The 16,283-nt window shown below is 36.9% G+C and overlaps 2 protein-coding genes across 3 annotated transcripts; one reads left to right on the top strand and one right to left on the bottom strand.

The window, feature by feature from the left end:
* Positions 1 to 42: 42 nt before the first annotated feature.
* Positions 43 to 8,046, bottom strand: LOC135653233 (eukaryotic translation initiation factor 4B1-like). Of its 2 annotated transcripts, none has more exons than XM_065174979.1 (3): positions 6,685 to 8,045; positions 1,538 to 1,972; positions 43 to 298 (listed from the first exon to the last, which is right to left on the bottom strand). In XM_065174979.1, the coding sequence occupies exons 1-3, from the start codon at positions 7,881 to 7,883 to the stop codon at positions 274 to 276; spliced, it is 1,659 nt and encodes a 552-aa protein (XP_065031051.1). In that variant the 5' UTR covers positions 7,884 to 8,045; the 3' UTR covers positions 43 to 273. The 2 variants fall into 2 exon arrangements, with proteins under 2 accessions (XP_065031051.1, XP_065031050.1); XM_065174978.1 differs by lacking the exon at positions 43 to 298 and adding an exon at positions 305 to 505 and having other exon boundaries at positions 6,685 to 8,046.
* An 813-nt stretch (positions 8,047 to 8,859) lies between these two features.
* Positions 8,860 to 9,960, top strand: LOC103972501 (zinc finger AN1 domain-containing stress-associated protein 15-like). The gene has a single exon (XM_009386859.3). The coding sequence runs from the start codon at positions 9,333 to 9,335 to the stop codon at positions 9,783 to 9,785; it is 453 nt and encodes a 150-aa protein (XP_009385134.2). The 5' UTR covers positions 8,860 to 9,332; the 3' UTR covers positions 9,786 to 9,960.
* The last annotated feature ends 6,323 nt before the right edge of the window (positions 9,961 to 16,283 follow it).

Raw genomic sequence — 16,283 nt, 5'->3', positions numbered from 1 at the left:
TTGCTGCAATTTGTTAGAAACATAGATAGATTCAACAGGCAGTAGTAAAGTAGGAGGTAGATTGCCCCAACATGAGAAAAATGTAAACCTTACACCGCATCAGTGCAGCAATAAATTATGTGATGAAATTAGTTCTCATCACTCACTATTCATGTTTTATCACCAATTTTTTCCTCATAAAAAAAAAAACAAAAAACAAACAAGACAAGGGATAAATGAACAAGTCACATTTTGACTTTGTTGTCAAGAAACCCAATCAATACAAGCCAACATTTACCACCGCTCCCTAGAACTTGACCTGAAAAAAAATAGAGAAACAACAACGATAATCAGAAATTTTAATAATTGAAGTGCCTTTGCAACTTACTTTTCAATCGCGATTGGATACTTCTTGTGAAATGAACACCACCATCTGACTACAATATAAACAACTAGCCACTGAATGAACAGTCCTACTTGTCCAAGTCTCAAGACCCATTAATATCTTGAATGGGACTGACTGGTTCTGAATAAAAAATAACACCAGTCCAACAAAGCAACAGAAATGTTAAAATGGATGGTCAAAATAATTCATGCATTATCTTCTAATGGATACAAATAAGATAATTCATGCATGACCAGGCAGGGGTGAGCATTTGGTCACTTTCGTCCAAACTGAACAAAGTTACATCATAATCCATACTGACCATATCACATATTACACTATAACCCGAACCAACCATACCCAATTTGCAATTTGGTCGCTTCAGTCTTTAGTAAAATTGCATTTGCAAATACAACAAACTAAATTTTATCATGTACCGGAGTTTCCAGGGACATTTGGATTTCACAGCTAGGCTGCAACTAAAGCACTTGCAACTTGATGTAGAAGTTACCAATTTGGCATGGAAAAAAAGCAATAATACCACTTTGAATTGCAGCAAGATCAGAGGGTTGCTACTAGCAGTAAAGTGCAGAAAGCGATTTCTACAGAATAAACGAAACAGCTTATCATGAGTAGCAAAGCCATCAGCTTCACTTTAGACAATACCAAACCATTCCATTTAGTGTAGACACTGGTCCAAACTTTTGAACTAGACTGGCTCAAATCATAGTTTGGTTTATACTGTTCTCATTCCAAAACACAAAACCGACTAATGAAAAATCAAAATATTATAAAATTAAATTGAACACAACCACTATTTAAATAACTGAAACAACTTGACCAAAATAGGGATGTTTTAGTTTATAGTTCAGTTCTGACCAAATTATTCTCATACCTATAACCATGACCTATGTAACTGGTAAGGGATCACATGATTGATTGTCTACTCAAAGCAAGCTATAAAATGGACAGAAAATAGTGAGAAATTTTAGATTAAATGTAAAAAAATATTTTTTTGTTAATTTAATACTTTCATATACATTGAAAACAAAAATCAACAATGTTGTAATGCAAGCAGCTTTCAGATGTCACCAATAATTAAACGTCTCTATAAGCAAACAAGAAAACTAAAAAATGGCAGATATATGTCAATAGATGGAATATAGAGCGTACCTGTCCCCATTTCTGCCATCAAAGAAGCCCCTATCCCTACCACCTTGAAAAGCTCGCCTGTCATCCATGGGCTTTATCCATGCATCTCCAGTCCCACCACGTGATTGTGGTCTATCAACAGACTCAATGCTCCTAGACCCCTCAGACATGCCAGACCGAGATGGTGGTCTCGTGGATGATGTATCACTCCTGCCAGCCCCAGACCCTGGTCTAATGCTGGCTGTGGTTTTTTGACCAAACCGAACCTTGTCATCTAACTGATGTGCCAGAAGCTCTAGGTCTTTTTCCTTCCTAGATATCTCCTCATAAAGCCTAGAAAGTTCTTCAGAAGATAATTTTGTGAGTTCGCCATTTAGATCCCCCTCAGTTTCTTTAGTCAATAACTTCAGATAATCAATCTCTTCTCTTAGCAGCTTTTCTTCATTAGTCTCAGATCTGCGAAACAATTCACAAATTAATAAATTCCATCTTAATAGAAAAAAACATAAGAGGAAGGACAATACTCCATTTCAAGATTCCAAAACAACAATTTTTGTGTCTCTAAAACCTTAATATATACAGATTTGGATGTGTGGATCACATCAATCCAGAAAAACTCTCCATCTAATACTGAAAATACAAAGAATGCTCATACCAAAATTAATGTAAAACATCACAGTCGAGGCTTCTGAATCCTAGACAAGAGGGGTGCAAATATTTGGCTCGGTTTGATTCAGGTTATTCTTTTAACAAGTTTGGCTCAGTTTGGAGGATTAAAAACTGAATAACTATCAGTTGTATTTCGGTTTATAAGAATACTGACCAAATTTAACCAAATAGAGTATTATATCATCACTACCTATAAAAGAAATAAAACATATTTGTCATAAATGCAATATATTTAACGTAAATATATTTTATCCTAACGATTGTATTATGCAAGTTAGTCGTTATTCAATGCTCTGAGACCAAACAAGCAGTTAAAATGGGTTATTTTATCAAAAAAAAACATCCAATCAACATGTGACTTTTGGGTGATAATATCTATTTCAATCCATCTTTGTATCTGAGTGGAGCTGGATATGATGACATTTATCTATATCCATCAAATATCCATATTTGTATCCATATTTGGTTGATTTTTTTGGCTATAATATTTTTTCCATGCTTCTGTTTTTTGGATTTGTTTCAAAATTTTAAACACAAATATAACTACAGATTTGATTAGTTTCTTAGTTATTTATTTTATCTTATCCTAGATTCATATATTGTTTACATCTATATGTCTAAAATCCAGTGTGTATCTATAATGATGTTATCTATCAATGTTCATTATAGTCAAATATTGTCACAAATTTAGTATCTGTTTGATATCCACATCCAATTCATATCAACTGACTATTTTGCAATACATGAACTAGCACCCATGCAAATGTACTACATGGATGTTCATCAATCTAATCACTTGTAATGACAACATTGAACCAGTATAATTATCCTCATCAAGATCTCCTTCCATGTATCAAGCAGATAAAATTGACAAAAGTTGACAGAAAATTCTCTGATTACTCTCCAACTCAGCTTTAGAAGGGTTCTGGATTTCAAATTTTACTACAAACAATTTTGCAGGATATACAGTGCTAGACTTTTGCAAGAAGGCTTTCACTTGGCATTCTGTTTTTGGTTCTCCAGAAGTACCTCAGAAGAATTCAATTTTTTTGGATAAAAGACATATATTCTATATTATTTCTCTTCACTCATCTTCCAACTTATTTGTTTTTTATATAATCATCCTACGTCTGTTTGTATTGTAGAACTAGTACATATTTTGCTAATAAATTAAAATAACTCCTATCATTCTTTTTTTGCAACCAGAATTGGCTACCGGGAGAAGGCCAAAAGAAAACTAAAACCATCATAGTATATCCAAGCTTCCCAAACCTCATCACTCAATCTGCACAGTCAGAAGGGAAGATGACGGGCTCACTTATCAGGAGGATTCCAGGGGCAGCACAGCAATCAGGCAAGACAATTGCCCAACTCTTTAGAACCAAGGAATGAGAAGCCCAACTCGCTAAACAGCTCTATGTTACTTACCTTTTCTAAAGTCAGGCCTCATAAAAAAACTCTTAGTTCCATGTGAGCATGATAGTGATCTCATAATTCATTAGCATGATCTGATAGTACAAACTTCCTGCATCCTCCAACTTACCAGCTTTCTTGCATCTTACCCCATTAGCATTGACTTGATAACACTGTGACATCAATCAATTATGAGATAAAATTTGATCACAATCTTGAATCTTCCCCATAGTTTTATACAGTGGTCTATTCAGCAGACTATATGATTCAGTTAGTAAGCCACACTGCATATGCCAAATGTAGCAGAAATATGCGGTCATTTTCATACTCAGACCACATATAACATAATTGACCATATAACACCACATAAGGCTGCATAGGTACACCGTGGCTAAAAATTTGGACTACAGTTGGATATTTAAATTCCCACTTAAATCTCTTTGAAAGTTTGAGTTTTTAATATAATATTTGAAACTTCCAAAAAAGCTTGTATATATAGCTTTACCTCATGGTTAACAGGCAATAATTTTTTTAGACAGTTTGTAGTTCTTCATCACAGTTTTGAATATTTGGGTGTAACTTGCCTTAGCATGCTTGATCATGGTTAGATATGCTGTCATCTAAAATGGACAGGGAATATATTGCTTAAAATATATTTCTTTATATTTTTACATTTTTATAAAGCTTAATTTTATTTTTATATATTAAAATGGAATCCACATATGCACCTGCATAATGCATATGCACTATGCAATGACATGCTCAGCTGCCACAACAATCTTTTATTTAAGACCTTTCTTCCTGTCTATAAAAAAAATTCGCCACCAACTTTGGGTGCATTTGAGAATGCATTTGAAGTGCACATTGAAGACCCGATGCACATTTCAACTATGAATTGGTGTTTGATAATTTTTTTTCCAATCGCATTTGGCCTGGATGCTATATTGCAAATGCTCAAACACTAATGCTACCTTAGCATCAACATTTGTGCATTTGCAGAATGCTAATGTAATTTTTCAAATTTACAAAATACCCTATGACATTTTCTAAAATCACAAGATTACCAATGCAATTTAGTGGGAAACCAACAAGATTTATATCTTCTATAAGCTAAATTTTTATTTATTTATTTTCAATGGTTATTTAACATTCATTTGTATGATCATATTTTTTCTTTATTATATATCTAAACCATACAAATTTATTTTTGTCAGATTACATACATTCATTTATTTATTTTATTTTATAATTATTAATTTGAATAAAGAATATGTATTCAATTTTGAATAAATATTAAAAATATTGGAAGGGTAATTTTGTCACATAATATTCAATGGACTTTTGAAATATCATTTTACCAAACAATACTTAAGTCAATGTACATTTAAAATTCATTTTTCATATATTGTTCACCAAGCACTCAAAGCAATTCCACAACTACATATTCACTAAGGCTTTTTTTTTCCAAATGTACATTAAAAATGCAAATGTATTCCCAAACGCAACCTTAAAATGGTATACAACATGTCAATAGCTTATTGAGAGATAACGCACTATATACAGCTAGGATATGATTGCCCTATTTGAGTTGAAAAGTGAACAGCCAAGACAATCTATCTAGTTAGCATTGTTTGTAGGCATAAAATAACTAGAATCTTGTTTTATGCTTATATAATGTAGCAGAACCATAGTAACTATCAATCAACATAGGCAAGATACAAACTACTTTATCGTTAACTACAAGAGAAGCCCTTGCATCGTAGGTGTTAAGAAAACGAAGTAATCTACTTTACAGGTTGAACCGAAAGATACAAACCACTGAAAGTTAGCCGGCTATGATACAAAACAAAACACACACACAAAGTGACTCTATTTGAGCAATCTGTCTATAGTTTAACACAGTGAAGAGTATTAAACTTAGCCATGATATATGAGGTAAAGTGAAGAATATGAAAAAGGAGAAGAAGCCCTGATATTTGAGCAATCTGTATGGAGTTTAATACGTCTGAAACTTAGCTCCTAATTAGTCCATGGTTAAAATGTTCATTTTTCATGGTTTACGTCATTCTATTGATTATAAATGGCATGTCATCAGAAAACAACATTCTAAAAACCTAAAACCATGTGACTATATTTACAATGATATCATTAAAATATGCAGTAGATATACTTTTTGTCTTTCAAAATGATATACCCAGTGCATGAGGCTCCCACCAATGCGGAATTTGAGGAGGGTCAATATACGCAGCTTTACCTTAAAATATTTAAAAAGGTTACTTCTGTGACTTGGGCCCTAGTCTCCAAAATCGCAAAGGAGCAACCTTAGCGTTGTACCAAGGCCCACCCTCAAGATACTTTTGGTCTTTCAAGTTGTATTAACCTTTTCCCCCATTTTCTTCCTTGTCATAGTTTAAAATAGTGACAACGAGACTCTGAGTGAAACTACCAAATTTAGAACTTCATAGTTACAAACTAATTTTCAAAGATGATTAGAATCATGGAAGAACAATTTTCATCCAAAAGCACAAAAGTCAACCGTGCAATAAGTATAGCCACTAACAAACACTAATATATTGCTATTGGATCAAGCATTGGTCCAATTTCAACATTTGAAATAGCTAATATATGAATTTTAACAGTTGAAATAGCTAATATATGAATTTCAAGTTTTCAACAATTTTAATCATTTTAAATAGCTAATATATGAATTTCAACAGTTATTGAATCTAACAGTACAGTCAGTATCTCCTACCAAATCATGAAGAGTAAATAGTTACAGCTTTCATTGTGAAGTCATTGAGAACCCTGGCAAAACTAATGAGCTCACATGAGATATTCAAGGATAACATTGCAGTTTTAAGGCCAAAGAGCAATATTACTTCACATGAACGGTCCATCTCAACATGCATTTATGTCAACAGAACTCGAGGCGATTTGCATTAAATTAATTCAATTAAATAGCAGAAAAGCATATATGCATAACAACCAAAAATCATTTGAAGTTGCAGACACTAAGGTATGATATCTACAAATTATAGCTAGCTAAGTAGGAAACAGTATAAATTGAGGAAATCGAGAATCTAAACCTTGCCACACTGCGATGCTCCAGCTCCATGTCAATTTTCCTCCAATCTATTCCCTTTTCCTGCAACAGAATCTCCCGGGGCTTTGCATTACCGAAGGGGTTCACCTTCGGTCCAGGTTTAACTGTTATTTCTGCTGCCGGAGCTGCTGATTGCACTCCTGGGCTCACAGGCCTACTTGACTGTGCACTAGAAGGTCTGCTAGAATGTGAGCTAGTGGGCCTGCTGGTCTTCCTGATCTCAATCTCAGATTCCATCCTTCTCCAGTCTAAACCTTTCTCGGCCAAGACCTCCTCTCTTGGTCGTGCTGTCCCAAATGGGCTTGGCCGAGTCCTTGCAGGCTCAATGGGCGCATCAGCATTCTTCTTTAGTGGATCTAAAACGAGTTTTGGTCTCCCTTGATCATTCTGTATAAATCCTTCTCTACTCCTTCCCCATCGATCAGAATCGGATAAAGCACGAGAATCCCCAAACCCTGATCCAAAGCTTGGGTACTTGGATGGTAGTGGCTTCTTCGCAGTTGACCAGTTATCTATGCCGTCAGCCCTAGATGGACCGCGACTACCCAGCGAGCCATAGGAATCACGCCGCCCACCCTCACTCAGCGGAGGAACAAATGACTTCTTACCGGAACCCCAATTATCGACCTCATCGGCTCTAGATGGCTGGTCAAAATCCAGCGCTCTAGCAGGCGGACCCCTCCGCTGCTCGTCATTGAAACCACCGTAGCCCCTCCTTCCACCACCGGCACCGCCCCACGAACCATCGCCCTCTTCGGCCCTATTGCTAGCAAATCCTCCGCGAGGACCACCCCCACCGCCGCCATACGATCGAAATCCCCCACCAAGGCGGCCATGTTCGATCTCCTCCTGGGACCGCTCCCTAGGGCCGGTGGGGAGGCGGAGCATCTCATCGGGGGTGAGACCCTTCGACTCGAAGGAGAGGTCTCGGCGTCCGCCGCCGGCGCCGCCAAAGTTTCCCGCGTTGAACTGTGCGAGGGAGAGGGCGACGGGCTTCTTCTTCTTCTGCTGCCTCGATGAGGTCGCCTCCTTGAGGCTCGGGAAGCTCTGGACTGGCTCCCCGGCGAGGAGGGAGCTCAACGGAGGCGGCTCCGCAGCCTCTCGCTCGCGCTCCTCGGCTTCGGCGCGCTCGGCGTCGAGAGCCCAGGCGCCGGCGCCGACGCCGTCCCAAGCCTTTGACATTCCTCCGGGGATGGGATGGCTAGGGTTAGGGCTCAGATGGAGAAAGGGAGGGAGAGATCGAGCTAGGGCTCCTCAGAGTCAAGAGGAGCCGTGGGAACGCGATGATGACCAAGAGAAATGGGGGCCACCCGCTCTCTTCTCTTGCGGCGGCCCAAGGGGAGCGTGCATCAGATGCCACGGAGGCTGCCTACTCTCCGCGTCACCGAGTTTATTATTCAGATACATAACCACCAATATAAAATAAAATAAAAAATCGACGTCACTTTTTTGTGTAATATTAATTATATTATCCTTCTTTTTTTTTTATTCGAACAGGTAAAAAGAGGAATATTCTCGAGTCTACTGCGATGACATTGAACTCGAGCGACAACAAAATCATATCAGCAAATAGTGGTTAATCCGTGTTATCAAGATCTTGCATGGTTTTGTTTCTTTGTCTCCCTTATTTTAGCAAGTATTAAAATACTAATAAGAAGATAATATATTATATTGATTTGACGTTAATTTCGAATATTTTATATACCTCGTGCTCGGCTCGTGAAAGATGTGAAGAACACTAGAATGTTCTTCACATCGATGTTAAAACCTGTTTTATCAAATCGATCATATCGATTGCCGTAGAAAATATTCAAAATAGCATATATTATGTATTATTAATTAGTTCAGAAGCATTGCTTAATTATATATATATATATATATATATATTAATAAATTTGTATTTATATTCTAATCGAATATTATCAAACGAAAAGATCATCTTAGAAATATCGGATATTTATGATTAAAGCGCATGGGGATACTTGGATGGTCAGACTTTAGTTTGACTGACTTCGACACTTGGGAATCTAAATTTGGAGTCATTCGGAAAATGAACACTCGGAGGAGTAAACTTGAAATTTTATGGCATACATGAAATCCTTCCATATCTTAAAAAAGTTAAAATCCCGGTTTATTATTTATTATGGAGACTAATGGCGTCGATATATTAGGAAGCCACCACCGGCTCCTCCAACCCGACGCCCTCGGCCTCCATCTTCCGATCGAGGGTGGTCCATTTCCAGGGGATTTCCGGGATCATCTCCCTCCCCAGTCCTTGATTTCGCCTGAAAGCTTCGTCAAAGTTCCCCTTGGGTGAGCTCCATCCGTTTTTCTCCTCTGGGGTTTCGCCCCAATCCATCTCGATTCGACCTCTGATCTCGATTCTCCGCCGAATATCTTTTTCCAGCTCTGGTTTTTCTCCCGAAATCCGTGGAGAAAGGTGTCAGCTTTATTGTCATCTTTGCTGCTTCTGTCTCTGATCTCGTTGGAACGGTGTCTTCCTTGTTCGTTTCGTGGAATCTTCGTCTAAAACTTGCATCCATCTCTTTTCTCTTGATTTCCGCTCGGAGTTGTTGGCTTTTATTAGGATTTCTGCCCATTACCTGTTGGATTATTCTTGAATTTTGTTAGATGGCAAGGGAAAGCTGCAACCTTGACAAAGACGAAGCCGAGATCCTCAAACCCTCCTCCTCTTCATCCCCTTCTCCATCTCCCTCTCCCTCTCCTCCGCCTCCACCACCCTCCCCACCCTCTGTTTGCGTGAACCCTCCACCGGAGCTTCCGGTTCCGAAGACGCCTGGGAGTTTTGGAAACGCGGCGGTGGCCGATTCCGGCGCCACTCTCTCCTGCGAGTCGCACCCTAGCAAAGAGGCCCTGCCGCCTGTTCGTCTCGTCAGCCGGTGCTCGAGCTGCCGGAAAAGGGTGGGGCTCACCGGCTTCCGGTGCCGGTGCGGGGATCTCTTCTGCGCCAGCCACCGATACTCGGACACCCACGACTGCTCATTCGATTACAAAGCCGCCGGAAGAGAGCAGATTGCCAAGGCCAACCCTCTCATAAGAGCTGCTAAGGTCATTAAAATCTGAGGTTTTCTTTTTGACTGGGCTTGCTCGTCTCCGAGTGTGTTGGATTAGAAAAGTTTGATGTTGTAAACATTCAGCAGGAGATATGGCTGCAATGTGAATTGCTTTTGATTGAAGTTGGCTTGGTGATTGGATTGCAAGCTTGCTGCCGTCGGGTTTAATTTGTTGTTCATGCTTCCCTTTATTGTCATCTGTTTGGTCTGATGGGAATTTTGTTTTCTTTCTAGACCAACAATCTCTCTGGTTGCCCTTGAAAAAAAAATGCTGGTTTGCTGGAATTCAGATAATGCAACAACACCAAGTAATAGATGAGTTATGCTGCTGTTCTTGGTGTTGTTCTGCTGGTTCATCTTCTTTTCTAATCTTATGAATGCTTAAACCGGATCCACAAAATTCGTTCGTGTAATAGAGAACAAACATCGTATGGAAGTTTGCATGACCATCTTCTTTTAAGTTTGCATAACTATGCCACGACAGTTAAATCCTCTCGATGTATCTGCTGGCAGCATGAACTGGTCTACGGAGAACAAGATCCATGTGAATGAACTGTTGGTCATTGTTTGTGTTTCGGCGGAAGCAGTCAGTCAGCCGTGCGAGTGATGTTGTTCGTTCGGAACTCCTCTCTCTAATGATACAAAACAAAAGATGCTAAATTTTTTTGTTTGCAGCGACTCTTTTTTTTATGTTCTTCTTCCTTTGCAAAGGCTGTTGAGATAGCTATTTTAGGTGGTCACTTTCGCCTTTATCGGATGCTTTGCAGTCACCCAATCATTGAGAATTGATTCTACGCAGCTATTGAGCCCCTTCCCTACGTTCTCTTTTCGAAAGGAAAAGGTGGAGATGCGTTCGTCTTGCAGTCGGAGGAATTCACATTTCTTGCATGTCGCGATGCTCCCGGGGTGGTACCGGCGACGAGGAATGTGGAAAGGCCGGCCTGCCTCCGGAGTGCTTTCCAGGTCGCTTCGTGCGACGAGCAAAGCTGCTGCATCGTCTCGAAGTGGCTTCGTAACGCAGATGCTTCAGGATTCATTCATTCATTCATTCATTCCTCGAGAAATAAACAAAATAATATAATTTGTCGATTAGTCCGTCGCAGCAGCATCTCTCTTGTCCGATAGCCAATGAACGGACGGCAAGCACACCTCCTGATACAATCAAAGTCTACTTGGGATGGAGGTTTGAATCCTTGGTTGATGATGATATCTTTAATAGCAGCTCCACTAATGAATCCTAAATGCCGATGGGGATATCATCTCCATCAAACGGAGCTCAAGAGCCAGCCAGAGTTTTCGTAGAGCCTCACTCTCGAATAGCCAAGTCCTCCCGGGGAAGAAGCAACCTTTGTTCCTGTTTAGCTTACATGATCTCAATGCTTGAGCTTAAGGAGCGATGTTAAGTTAATAATTTGATCATGTCTTTGCTCAAACATAATAGCTAACTCAATTTATAATATTCTACATAGGTCTTTATTGGGTTGAGCTTTTCCATCATCTCACATGTAGATCGTAAATCGCTCTGTTACTCTCTCCCTTCATGAAATATTTCATTTCTCCCTCACAGTCTTTTTCAGTCTACATTGATATCTTTCACAATTCCATTTTGTGGTTTGAGTCTTCTTCTCCATCATGACGACAAGTTGGGGATGAAGAAGAAGAAGATGCCACCACCCCTGTCTGTATATATCGTCGTAATGTTATTAATCGCTCTCTCATTCTCTCTTGATGACATTTCATTTGTCTCCTTCACAATCTTTACTAAATGTCATGTCTCAGAAATCGCTCTCTCCATCTCTCTCTCTCTCTCTCTCTCCCTCAATGCTGTTTTATCTCTCCCTCAATGCAATGTGTAGATCGTAATATCACAAATCACTCTCATGCTCTCCCCAGATGACATTTCATTTTCTTTCCCTTACGATCCTTACTAAATCATAAATAATTGAAATCTACACAAATTTCGTTGTCATTATCATTGTTGTTATTTACTTATTTAATATGTTTTTAGGAATAGAAGTATTTAGCATATTCAACCAACACAATAGTCAAATAATTTTGATTTATTTATATATATATATATATTATAAAATTTTAATATATTGTGAATGTATGAAGTCACTTAGGAAAGATAAAAAGGAATACTTTTATTTGTAATCAATTAGGTATCGTTTTGATAGAGAATATAATGAGAAACCCATTTAAGATGAGGTTAACGTCCTCAAAAGACCTATAAATAAAGATTTAAATACGTCTAACTTAATTAAATATATATTTTTTAACGTAACCCGATGATGCTAAAATATCTATGCAATCTCTAATAATTAAGACTTATGATTTTATTATTATTATCATAAAATATTATATTAATTTATATTTTGCTTACATTTATTCGATCAGAGCAATAAATAGTCTCATATAGATGTTTTTTTATTCTGTCAATAATTGATTTTATGGTATAAACGCTTATGATCTCTTCCTCTATGTCGTACAATAATGATTCCTCCGGTATTATGACATTTTATTATAACGACGTTGTCCACGGATCAAATTATTTCATTGAGTAGGTTTTACTTGATTGTTATAGCTCTTGCTCAAGGTAGAAGCTTTGTATAAATATATCATCATATTATTAAGTATTTTACTTTAAGTTTCTTTCTCTATAAGAGGTGAAATAGAATAATATAATGATCATACATCTTGATGTATTATATATCTCATAATACGTCACGTTCTTCTACCATTTCCTGGGAGTCGTTGATTATTTATAGCTATTATGTTGACACCAAAGAAGAGTTTGACCTAATATTTTATTTATGTCCTAGTTGATCCTAATTCGATATTAAAAGTATATTGATTGTTCCCCGATAATCAAATACTTTGTTCTATAAATATTGTATATTTGATTCCATCCATAAATTTATCTTTTTTTCTATGAGTTACGATATTGATAAGAATATTAGTTCTTACTATTCATATATTATGATATGAATATAACGTATCAATTCGTTATGTATGGATAATGAGATTCTATTTATAGAGTCAATCCAATAAACTTATTGAATGTTCCCATTGGCATGCATCCAATAGGAATTGAACCTATAAATCTACAGATTATAAGTTTGGTACTTTAACCATTCAGGCCATGGATACTTAATAGAGATCATCATACATTGTGAATAACCAAATTTTAATCGAAATAAAATCTTTAGGAGGGATCAATGAAACAATACCAACTCAAACTCTAGATCATAAAAAATTCTCACTATTTCTTATATTCATAGATCATATTCAACCCATTGCATCTTTCACTCACTATTATTTTCTTTAAAAATATTTTCTTAAACTCTTTGAACCTTGAAATTTAGAGTATCCTACTTTTACATTATTCATAGGTTTCGACAAGCCATTGATATTTCATGATCAAAGATGTAGTGTTACTTGCAGTAGCGATCTTTATATATCGTACTAACAATCGAAACATGGTCAAAAGAAAAATCTCTCTTTGATGGGGCTTTTTCTATACCTATGAATTCCATTAGATTAACAAATGAGATATTGGAAAAATAATTGTTTTGCTCTTGTATCTTCCAAAAGAGAACAAAATTTGAGAGTTATTTCATGAATCCACAAGAGAGTACTTAGGTTCTCCCAATAAAAAAAAAGTATATCATGCCTAAATCTAATGGTAGTAGTGGAGGAATAGATCGAAAAAATGAGAGATTCTAATTGTAAGATATCTAATGAAATCATAACTAAAATTAATATCTCATTCAAAGAGACCGATATCAAATATCTAGGGTTTTTTTTTTTTATTGTATATGGATGATTCGATCTGCAAAGACCAAGATTGGGAATAGTTTGATCATCTTCCTATGAGGAAAAAGTAAAATATAATCAACTTAAATTTGGGACAGATATTCAAAATCTTAAGAATGACTTTATTTGTTATCTCAGGATTTCTTTAAACAATAAGAAGCTGAGGCAACTATTCAATCAAATGATATTGAGTATGTTTCCCATCACTTCTCGATAAACAAATGCAGTATTTTTTTGTAAAATTATGCTCAATTTCATATGTGATAATTCCGACAAAATCTTTTTGTTAGTTGGGGGAAGAATTAGCATAAATCAAATTTTTTAAGGAATATATTGAGAAAAAATATGATTTGGTTAGATAATATATAGTCAGTAATCAAGGATCGATTTTTAAGTAATATACGGAATGTATTATCAAATATTCAATATAATTATATAAGATTTACTTTTGTTTAAGGGATTTAAGTCAATTAAAAAGATCTTCTAATCGATACATATCGATTCTGTTAGAAATAATGATTTGGAATATCCCATGTTGAACGATCAAACAAAGATTCAGCAACTAAAAGAAAGATCAACTCTTTAGGAACCTTCCTTTCTTCAAATGGAACAAATAGAGATAGACTCCGATCGATTCCCAAAATACCTTTGTGGATCTTTCTCAATGTCCCAACTATTCATCAAATTTGAGAAGTAGATGAATAATAACTACTTCGGAAAGAAATCGAAAAATTTCTTGGGAATCCTACTAGATCAATTCATTCTTTTTTCTCTAACAGATGATCGGAAATTCATCTGGGTTTGAATTATATTTAGAGGTCCACAAGAGATCAAAAATTTTTGAAGAAAAAAAAAGATGTTCCCTTTATTCCTTCCAACCGATCAAAAAATAAAAACATGATTGATATATTCAAGATAATTACATATTTATAAAATATCATCTCAATTCATCCTATTTCATCAAATTCGACAAGTAATGTGGTTTCGAAGGATGAACCGGATGTGAACAGTTTCAATAAGATTTCATTCTTGAATAAAAATTTATTTTTTTTGATTTATTTCATCTATTTTATAACCACAACAAAAGGGGATATATTACATTACCATTTTGAACCGACACTTTAAGAAATAAAATTTTATTTAGTTTTTAACATATTATAATTGTGGATATATTGTGGATATGTGAAGCTTATTAGGAAAGATAAGAAAAAAATATTTTTATTTATAAATAATTAAGTATTGTTTTGATAGAATTAAGAGAATTATTTAAGATGATATTGACATATTTAAAAGATCTATAAATAAAGATTTAAATACTTTTAACTTAGCTAAATATATATTTTTTTTTTACATAATCCAATGGCACTAAAATATCGATTTTTAGTAGTTAAGATTTATAGTTTTATTATTGTCATCGTCGTCTTCGTCCTCATCACATATAATTTTTGTTTAATGATTTGCTTGCATTTAATGGATGATAAAGAGTGGCCTCACTCCAATCTCGGATGATCCTAACCAGTTAATCTCGATATTAGATCGAGAGCATGTTGAACTCGGAGAGCTAAGGTAATCGAATTGCTGAAATTTATTTATTTTTGTAAAAAAATAATTTATTTTCATTACCATTAAATTGCATACAAACTGATACTCCGACTTGAAGTCTATTAACATTACAACAGTGCACAACCGTGCGCAATGCGTGTCAATATCGACATGCTAAAGATATCTAAATGGATGCACGCTGAAATGAGATACTAAAGGCCTTTGAGCATCAAGAAAGCATAGTAACATCTGCAAATAAATATGGTGTAGGAAGAAGAAAGAATTCCATTTGATCTGATGCCCGTCCACTTTGACCTCGTCGACAAGAGAGAGATGAGAATACGAAGGTCAACAGAGTATTTTTTCAGTTGATAATTGCGAAGAACATATATGTATACAAGAAAGTTTTCTGTGAAGGAATATATATAACTTGGGGATCACATCATGGTGATTATTGATCGTATGACGGAGCTTTGGGTATGGCTTGGTTTCATCCGTTGCCCGGACCCTTGGCACTGGGGCCGTGTGACAACGCCTCCAGCCACACCGCAAGGGTGGCTCCTCCCTCCCGGCCGGTGCTCTCGGAGGCCACGTAGCTCCCGCCAGTGTCATCCGGCACCAGCCTCGCTGCTGCAACCCTTTGCAGGCTCGGCTCGATGACGGTCGAGGCGACGATGATAGTGAGCAGGAGTGCACCAGCCGCGCGAGGCCTCATCGACCTTGCCGTCGGAGGAAACCGGTCCAAGGTTTCGGTAGGAAGAGAGGAATAACCACGAGAAGATCGCTCGGATTACTATGAAACTTTGGAGAACTACACGTCGATGATGGGTGTAGGTGGGAGTCGTAGTGGTGCATGAACGAGGGAGGATTAGTGTTTATTATTATATAGGGGTGGCGTGGTGGATGGCTTCATTGACACGCACAGGCGGTTGAAAAGGGAGGAAAGAAAGAATAGACATCATACATAGTAAAACTGTGGAAGGAGGTATGGACTCCGCGAGTGTTTGAGGCGTGACGCTGTTTGCGAGCAGACTCAGTTTGCAGACTGCCGCCATCTATTAGCTCTTGATTCCAAGTATTGGCCAATGAGATGGCATAGAGTGGCAGACTTTAGGGGTAACCACAGTGAGTTCAAAAGGCTCCGCCTGAC

This window comes from Musa acuminata, chromosome BXJ3-11 (genome assembly GCF_036884655.1).
Source record: "Musa acuminata AAA Group cultivar baxijiao chromosome BXJ3-11, Cavendish_Baxijiao_AAA, whole genome shotgun sequence".
Lineage (NCBI taxonomy): Eukaryota > Viridiplantae > Streptophyta > Magnoliopsida > Zingiberales > Musaceae > Musa > Musa acuminata.
This window is presented reverse-complemented; position numbering and strand designations above follow the sequence as displayed.

Coding starts and splice junctions, on each gene's coding strand:
- LOC135653233 (XM_065174978.1), bottom strand. CDS start 7,883: ATGTCAAAGGCTTGGGACGGCGTCGGCGCCGGCGCCTGGGCTCTCGAC. Junction 1,973..6,684: donor GAGCATCGCAGTGTGGCAAG/GTTTAGATTCTC, acceptor ATTGTTTCGCAG/ATCTGAGACTAATGAAGAAA. Junction 506..1,537: donor GATGGCAGAAATGGGGACAG/GTACGCTCTATA, acceptor TTTTTTATTCAG/AACCAGTCAGTCCCATTCAA.
- LOC103972501 (XM_009386859.3), top strand. CDS start 9,333: ATGGCAAGGGAAAGCTGCAACCTTGACAAAGACGAAGCCGAGATCCTC.